This window comes from Silene latifolia, chromosome Y (assembly GCF_048544455.1).
Source record: "Silene latifolia isolate original U9 population chromosome Y, ASM4854445v1, whole genome shotgun sequence".
In the NCBI taxonomy this organism is placed as follows: Eukaryota; Viridiplantae; Streptophyta; class Magnoliopsida; order Caryophyllales; family Caryophyllaceae; genus Silene; species Silene latifolia.
Window position 1 is genome coordinate 305,079,353 of NC_133538.1, and position 8,913 is coordinate 305,088,265.

At 42.1% G+C, this 8,913-nt stretch overlaps 1 protein-coding gene across 1 annotated transcript; it reads left to right on the plus strand.

Moving 5' to 3' along the window:
• Positions 1-5,377: 5,377 nt before the first annotated feature.
• Positions 5,378-8,534, plus strand: LOC141631081 (uncharacterized). The gene is made up of 4 exons (XM_074443802.1): positions 5,378-5,666; positions 5,946-6,521; positions 6,607-7,485; positions 8,407-8,534. The coding sequence occupies exons 1-4, from the start codon at positions 5,378-5,380 to the stop codon at positions 8,532-8,534; spliced, it is 1,872 nt and encodes a 623-aa protein (XP_074299903.1).
• Positions 8,535-8,913: the final 379 nt, after the last annotated feature.

An 8,913-nucleotide genomic window follows, 5' to 3' on the forward strand; every position in this document is an offset into this window, starting at 1 on the left:
TATGAGATAAAATATACATGATGCATATTCATGCAAATACAACGCTATATTTTGCCTCTCATGTTATCGTGAAACATGGATAAGTTGTTCAATATTCATTAGCATCATTTGAAGACGATAATAAAACGAGAAAGGAGAAGATGCTCGTACCTTTTGGGTATTTGGGCGAAGAATCAAGCGCAATGAGGTCAGAAATTCGGAGATGTTGCGTATAGCATGAGAGTCAAGGCAGTTGAGTATATATAGGTCTTGGGTCTTTTTAAACCCTGGGTAAGTTTAAGAAATTTAGTATGATACCACTTTCCTAAATATTAAGTTATTGGGTTTAGTTTTGGTATCATAATATCAGTCGACTTCTGCTCTTATTGAAAAGTGAGATGTTATGGAAATTTCATCTGACTAAAAAGGCGTTGGTCTAATATGCCACTCATCGAGTTACATAATAAAGGAGGCGTTAAAAAAAACAGGTCGTCCTTACGATAAGTTAGTATGGATACCTGATGACTTTCAAGTCAGACAAGTAAAAAAAATTTGCGTTATCCGCCAAGTCTAAAAAAAAATGACAGGGTGACGTCAAAAAAATTTCCGCAAGCTACTACCCTTACGACAAGTTCGGTACGCTACTCGACTTCCAAGTCAAAAGAAAAAAAAAAGTCGCTCGCCAAATAAAATAATGATAGGGTGACGTTACAAGAAAAATGAATTGTCTCAACGACAAGTTGAGGTGCCCTTGACTTTCAAGTCAAATACAAATTCACCCGCCAAGTTGGATAACGACTGGGTGACAAAAAAAGATGGATCATTCTTGCGATAAGTTAGGGTATTCATTATCAATTTCCAAGTCAAATCAAGTCAAGTGGAGCCGCCTTCGTGACAAGTTATGGTGTCCATCATCGACTTCCAAGTCAAAGCAAAATGTATCGAGACCTCGCCACGTCAAGACACCAAAAAAGGCGCACGTGACAAGGTCCTGAGGGGGCAATTTGTAGGCACGGAAAATTTATTAAAGTGCCGAATAAATAAAATAAATTAATTATTTTGAGTTAATACCAAATTTTAACTTAATTTAATTATTTTGTCCCGATTAAATAAAACGTGGGTCGATTCAGATTACCAAAGAAGTTATTCGGATCACTAAACCCGAAAAGAAGCAAACTTGGGCCAAGTTCACTAATAAACCCACAAATGGGCCTGTGACCACCAAAGTCCAACATGTTGGAGGTAGTGTCCTCCAGTTAGTGCGGATAACGTCATTGCACATACACTTGTACGGACAAGTGGGAGCTTGTTGGGGTTGGTGTCCTTAACAGTTAGTGCAAGGACTTATAAACCTCTAAAAGGATCAAAGGGTATACTTTGTATTATAATCAGTTGATCCACGTTTATCAATAACGGTTGGCTTGCTAGATAAGTTTGACGTTATTGTCATACAGATGGCGGTGATCAACTGGTCCCTAAAAGTCACACCTATAGGATACGTCTTGAGTGATGTGACGGTATGAAAATACAGTCATATAGATGCCAAATTTGACTAACCAGTTAGTCTGAGTTATTTGACTAATAATTAGTCAAAAATGTGATGTTGAGATATTATATTTAATACGGATTAAATATCATGGGCTAAAGGCGAATTAACCAGTTAATTCGTAAAATTAAATATAAGCGTTTTATATTTAATTAAATGTGTATTGAATATAATTATACAATACTGTTTTGTCGGACATGTATTAATAATTCAACTAACCCGTGATATTAGTTGATGCCTTAATTTCCGATAACCGATAGCGATTTATAATTAACCCGCGTCGTATACACTTAGCGAGTTATGGACCGGACCACGAGTTTAAGTGAAGAGAATAAGAAAAGCCCATATGGGCTCCTCTCACTCGGTTTGGCCGAGTATAACATAGACAAAAGGAGAGTTTTCTCCTTAGTCTAACCTAATATTCATTTGACAAAAAGAATTAGGGTTTTGGGAATTGTGCCTCCCAAAATTCGGATCTCACATCCAACACAATTCACAAAAACTATCCTCTCAATATTGCTAAGGCAATTAGAGGAATTGATCTAGCACAAGGGCATTACTCGGACTATCTTGGGTGCATCGTTTAGGAGGAGATTTACTTTAATCTCTCATTGCCTTTTGCACTAGGACCGAAGGTTATTTCTACATCTTTATCGCTTTCATCTTGTTTTTCGTTTTATGACCATAAAATACATATGAATTTTGCGTTATAATCCTATAAAGAGAGGGTTTTATACGGATCTAACCCTACACAACAAGGGGAATTGAAACTCTATAAATAGAGCTCTTCTCATTCATTCAAAGGGTTGAAAAATTCATAATTTTAAAGGAGCTAGAGAGAACAAGGTACAAAACTCCTAAAAATCCTCTCTGTCAAAATCATTGCAAGCAGTCAACAAGCACATCAAATCGTGCTGCCTACGTCGAAGATTCAATCACAAGTTCAAACCTTCAAGTGAGATTCAAGTCATCGCGACCCTCTCAAGAAATCAAATTTACATCGCGCGTAGAGCAACTAAAGTTGTCTACACGCGCACCCCTCACGTGTACCCCGTACACGTACCCCTTACGGCATATTAGAATCAGAGGATACATTAGAGGTTGTACACGTACTTTTGATATTTATTAATAAAATTTAATTATTTCCTTGTTTTGTATTTCAGTTATCGCAATACAAAATTTGCTGTTACAAATTTTGGTGAACCCGACGTGAAAATCTCTACCTCTCATCTCTACTGCTGTTTTATTCAAGTCTACCAAAACAAGAAGATGTCTACTAAGCAAAGCATCTCTTCCAGTGTATCAAAGAAGACCTACTCAGATATCCTGCAGGGTACCCCCATTGCTGCTACCTCCCCTGCTACGCAGTCGGTTGGCATCTCCACAAGAGGAATGGCGAAGAAGGCTGCTGTCAATGTTGTTGCTGCCAGTCTAAGCTCTGCACACGTCCCAACTAGGCCGCGCAAGTTCTCTGTCGCCTCCATAGCTGCTACCGCTACAACACTCCTGGCTGCCTCTTCTCCTCCACGAGAGGAGGTTAGAAGTGTTAAGGTTGACAAAAGCCTTCCCCTTGCAAATCCAAGGCGTCGCCAAAGAAGAAAGAAACATCAACTCCTAGCGTCGCTTCAGTCATGGTGATAAGTGGCGATACTCTTGAGGATCGAATGCAGAAAATGAATGAACTTCTTGAAAAGATGATGAAGGAGAATGAAGAAAAGAACAAAAAAATTGATGAGCTCCAAAAAGAGGTGGTGGCACTCCGTCACAAGAAGGCCGACAGCGACCATGGTGACACCGACAAGGATGCTGATAGTGATAGGGAAGTTGGCGAGGACAGGGAAAAGCCAAACAATGAGATCAGCACCTTCACTGAAGAGAAGCTGCAGGAGTTAATAGCCAAGACGATCAAGTGTCATTTAGATGATAGCTCGACAAGCAGTGGACGCTACATCAAGCCTTAAGCTAAGAGGATTGACAGTCTGCGCATGCCATCTGGCTATCAGCCTCCAAAATTTCAACAGTTCGACGGGAAGGGGAACCCAAAGCAACACATCGCCCACTTCGTCGAGACATGCAACAATTTGGAACGAGAAGGTGATCGTTTGGTGAAGCGTTCGTTCGTTCTCTCAAAGGGATCGCGTTTCGTGGTATACGGATCTGGACTCTGAGTCAATTGATAGCTGGGGTCACATGGAAGATGAATTCCTCAACAGATTCTACAGCACCAGACGTGTCGTCAGCATGAGCGAATTGACAAAGACAACTCAATGGCAAGATGAGCCTGTCGTCGAGTACATCAACAGGTGGCGTGTGCTGAGTCTGGATTGCAAGGATCGCTTAAGTGAAGCGTCAACAGTTGAAATGTGCGTCAACGGGATGAAATGGGACATTCTTTACATCCTGAAAGGGATCATGCCGAAGAGCTTCAAAGACCTGGCTACTCGCGCGCCCATGATATGGAGATCACAATTAAAGAACACGGTACTGCTCGACCAACTGCCTCCAAGGCGCCAAGTGAAAAGAAGGAGTTCAAGAAAACTGACAAGGGCTCCAAAAAGGAGACAATGGTTGTCGAAACCAGCAGTGCGCCTGTGAAAATATCGTCAAAGCCTAAATATCAAAAGAAGAAAGAGTCATTCTCTTACAACTACCAAAGAGACAATCCTACGTTGAAAGAGTTGCAGGCTAAGAAATAACCATTTCCAGATTCTGACTTGTCTGGAATGCTCGATGACCTCTTAGAAAAGAAGGTTATACAATTGCCAGAGTCGAAGCGCCCTGAGCAAGCAAACAAGACAAACGATCCCAACTACTGTTGTTATCACAGGCTAGTGAGTCACCCTATTGAAAAGTGTATAACACTCAAGGAGAAGATCATGCAACTCTCCAAGGAAGGGAAGATCATTCTTGAATTGGATGACACAGTAACCACAAATCAAACTACTGTAGTCTTGGAGCTACCTGACGAGCCAATTATACGACAAGGACAATGTGTGTATATGTTGCAGTTCGGGAGTTTTGAGCCTGTGGCATTACGGATCCAAGGGTCATTGTCGTCACTACCTCCAATGTCATTGGAAGAAAGACTACCTCCTCAGGATAAGAACGAGGAAAAGAAGCATGAAGATGACGATGAGGGTTGGACTTTGGTTACGCGCAAGAAGTCAAAGAAACAAATAAGGCAGACAGCGCAACCTATTCACCGTCGAAGAAAACAATCAAAGAAGATGAAACCTCGCAAGACGAAGGGAAAGAGAATGTCTAAAACAGTGGTCAAACCACATGTCTTGCCTATCGATATACTTGAGCAAGAACCACCGAGTCCCGTCACCTTAAAAGAATTCTTTCCACAAGACTTCTTAAACAAGGTTACCATGTGCACCATCTCATCTACGGAAGGTGGTGATGATAAAAAGAAGATAGAGGAAGGAGGCCAAGATGATGCAGTATTGCCACAACAGTCGCATTCTGAAAAGGAGAACGAAATAGTGGCTGCTCTTGACGCCCTTCCTACAAACATGGAATGGAAACAAATCTTTCATCTACCTAAAGAGAAGCGTAAGCTGATAATTCAAGGACTTGAGAAGCCTGAGTTGTATGCGGGCAAGATGAAAGACAAAATTGAGCCTCCTGAGCAATCATTTGGATGTGTCTCCTGTAATGCAGCCTTGAGTTTTTCAGATGAGGATTTACTTCTTGGATCCAAGCCTCACAACAGGCCACTTTATGTGTCTGGATACATCCGGCGGCAAAAGGTCAAGCGCATTTTAATAAATGGAGTTCAATCTCATGCCAAAAGCTACCATGAACGAATTAGGGATCACGTTGGATGAACTCTCCAGTAGTCGAACAATGATTCATGGTTTCAACTTGAATGGGGAGCGCGCGGTTGGCATGATCCGTGTGAACCTTACCATGGGTGATCTTTCTTTCGACACATTGTTCCATGTCATGGATGGTAAGACATCGTTCAAACTATTGCTGGGACGACCTTGGAAGCACGAGAACGGAGTTGTCGCTTCAACCCTCCATCAATGTTTGAAATATTATCGTGGTGGCGAAAGGAAAATAGACGGAGACGCCAAACCCTTCTCTAAGGTCGACTCTTTCTTCGCTGATGCAAAATTCTTTGAAGAGAATGGTACTTCTAGTGAGTTCATGCCAACCACCATCTCTTCAACAGGAAAATGAGGTAAGCGGGAAAAGAACATCATCAAAGAAGATGGAGCTGCAAGTCCTGCTAAAGAAAATGATGTTAAGAAAGATGTAGACAAGGTCAGCAAAACAGCTACTCCTGTTGCATCACCCAAGAAGCAAGAGACGCCACAGAAAACTACACCACCAGTACTACGCTACATCCCAAAGTCTCGCCGCAAAGATGGATAGAGTCCTTTTTTAGAGTGTCTAACACCATAGACAGAGCCTAAGGATAAAAAGTCAAGCCAGGTGATCAAGCAGGAATGGGTGGCAAAAGTCGTTACACCTCTGCCAAGTTCATCTCAAACAAAGATTGTGAGACCTCCTCCAACTGGTTTCGTTTGCTCATCCAGTCAGTCATCAAGTGAAGAAAACAAGGGGATATTTGATTCCAATGCTTACAAGCTACTGGCGAAGGCTGGATATGACTTTACAAATCCGACTCCTCTCGGCAAAGTTATAGAAGTTGAGCCGTACGGTCTTAACAAAGCACAACATGAAGTATTCAAGCAAGATGGGAGCTTCATGGTGACCAGGGTCGGGCTCGGATATGAGTCTCCTGCGTCTGTGAAGATTGGTGCTCGTAGAAAAGGGGCTACTGCGCCTTCTCAGAACATCACAGTAGAAGAGGTCGAAGAAAAGGAAGAAGGAGAGTTAAAGATGCATCCATCTTCAGTCTTCGATCGAATAAGTCCACCTGCAGAGAAGTGTCGTCCTTCTATATTTACAAGGTTAGGGAGATCAAGTGCTTCAACCAAACACATTTCTGTCTTTTCTAGGCTTGGCAATCAAGGAGAAAGTAAGGTCAAAGTGTCAACACCTTCGTTGCGCATAAACAAGAAGGGCGCAATACATGAACGCTTGGGCGGTCCATCAAAAAACAGTCTTTAGTCGACTAGGGGCTCTCAAGAGGAATAGTGGTGAGGGTCGTCCTCTCTCAACTTCTGCAACACAAAATGAAGAAGAAGTAAGAGTAAGCGATGACTTGAGAAGCGCAATACCATCTCGCATGAAGCGTATGCAAGTAGTGGATATCATCCATCATGAGCCACTCAAAGCAAAGAGGCGCGTACTAGTTCTTACTGGTCAGCAAAAGAATACCGAAGAGCTTTTGCCTTCATCTTCACGTCCCTGTGATGCAAGGAAGTCAAGTGACTTAGAAATTACAACGTCGTCATATCACATCACAGTAGAAGAGGTACCTGACGATAATGAAGAAGTTGAGGCCGATGAGGCCCCGAAAACACTTGAAGACGGGGGGCAATCCACTGTGGATGAACTCAAGGAGCTCAACTTGGGAACTACGGAAGATCCTCGCCCCATTTATATTAGTGCTCTACTGACTAAAGAAGAACAAGAGAACTACTACAAGTTGTTGGTCGAGTACAAGGATGTCTTCGCTTGGAGCTATAAAGAGATGCCTGGACTCAGCCCAAAAATTGCAGTTCATCGTCTAGTAATCAAGAAAGGCACCAGTCCCAAAAAGCAACCTCAACGTCGTTTCAGGCCGGAGCTTGTACCTGAAATTGAAAAGGAAGTCAATAAACTCATTGAAGCAGGTTTTATTCGAGAAGTCAAATATTCTACCTGGATAGCAAACATTGTCCCAGTCAGAAAGAAGAATGGAGAACTGCGCATATGTGTCGACTTCAGAGACCTAAATGATGCATGCTCGAAGGATGACTTCCCTTTGCCAGTTACAGAGTTGATAATTGACGCAACCACTGGTCATGAAGCCCTCTCATTCATGGATTGTACTGCTGGTTACAATCAAATACATATGGCACCTGAAGATCAAGAAGCAACAGGTTTTCGAACCCCAAAAGGGATCTTCTGCTACACAGTCATGCCGTTTGGATTGAAGAATGCTGGCGCTACGTACCAACGCGCAATGCAAAAGATCTTTGATGACATGCTGCATAAAATACTAGAGTGTTATGTTGATGACGTGGTTGTTAAATCAAAGAAAAGAGAAGACCATATCAAAGACCTTCGAACCGTCTTTGAGAGACTTAGAAAATGTCAACTCAAGATGAATCCACTCAATTGTGCATTTGGTGTCACATCTGGGAAGTTCTAAGGGTTTGTGGTCAGACACAGAGGCATTGAAATTGACCAAACAAAAATCAAAGCGATCAACGAAATGCCGGAACCAAAGACGTTGAAAGAGTTGCGCGGATTGCAGGGACGTTTGGCATACATTCGAAGGTTCATATCTAACCTAGCAGGACGTTGCCAACCATTCAGCCATCTCATGAAAATGGATGCACCATTCCAATGGGATGAAAAATGCAAATATGCTTTTGATAGCATCAAAAAGTACTTGGCCAGCGCACCAGTGCTGGGGGCACCAATTCCAGGAAAGCCACTTGTTCTCTACATTGCAGCACAAAAACGCTCACTAGGGGCAATGTGTGCTCAAGAAATTGAAGACCGCAAGGAGAGAGCACTCTGATGCGTGTCTATAATATGACGTTTTACATCTTTATTTCCACGCATTTTATGTCTATTATTAATAGTTTGTTCTACTATTTGCCCCTTTTCGCCGACTTCCGCCTTTTTATGTAATATTGCAGATTATTGCAGAATTGAGTAGATAATGAGCCAAATCCGTTCCAAAGTGTCTATCATAGCATTTGACATGAAGGTAAAGCTTGAAATATGATCTTAATGCACATTTCAAGGCCCTGGAGATAGTATAAGCATGGGTGCGTACAAGTTACAAGAAGTTATCAGGCAAAGAATCGCTTCACATTACTGCAGCCTGCTTCAAATGGCTATATCTCGAGTTCTAGAGCAGATAATCAACTGATTATACCTGAAGGTGAAAGCTTATCCTCTTAGCTTTCCAACGCCACGTAGAACGCCTGATTTAACTAAGTAACGAAGAAATGGCAGCTGTTTTAAGATCTGTGCGTGCTGCAGAATTCGTCAGAATGCACTACTGTACAGCACCTTCGGTCGATCGACTGATGCCTATGGTCGATAGACCAGAGCGCGAGAATCAGAAGCTCCTGTACAGCGCAAGTTGGTCGATTGATTGATGCTTATGGTCGATCGACTGAACAATGGGTCTGACGCAAAATAAAAGATCGAGAATTAAGAAGCCCATAGTATTTAGGTTTCGGAAATAAGTGTTACGTATGTTCCTATATAACGTAACTTAGGTTTTCAGAATAATCATGAAGTTT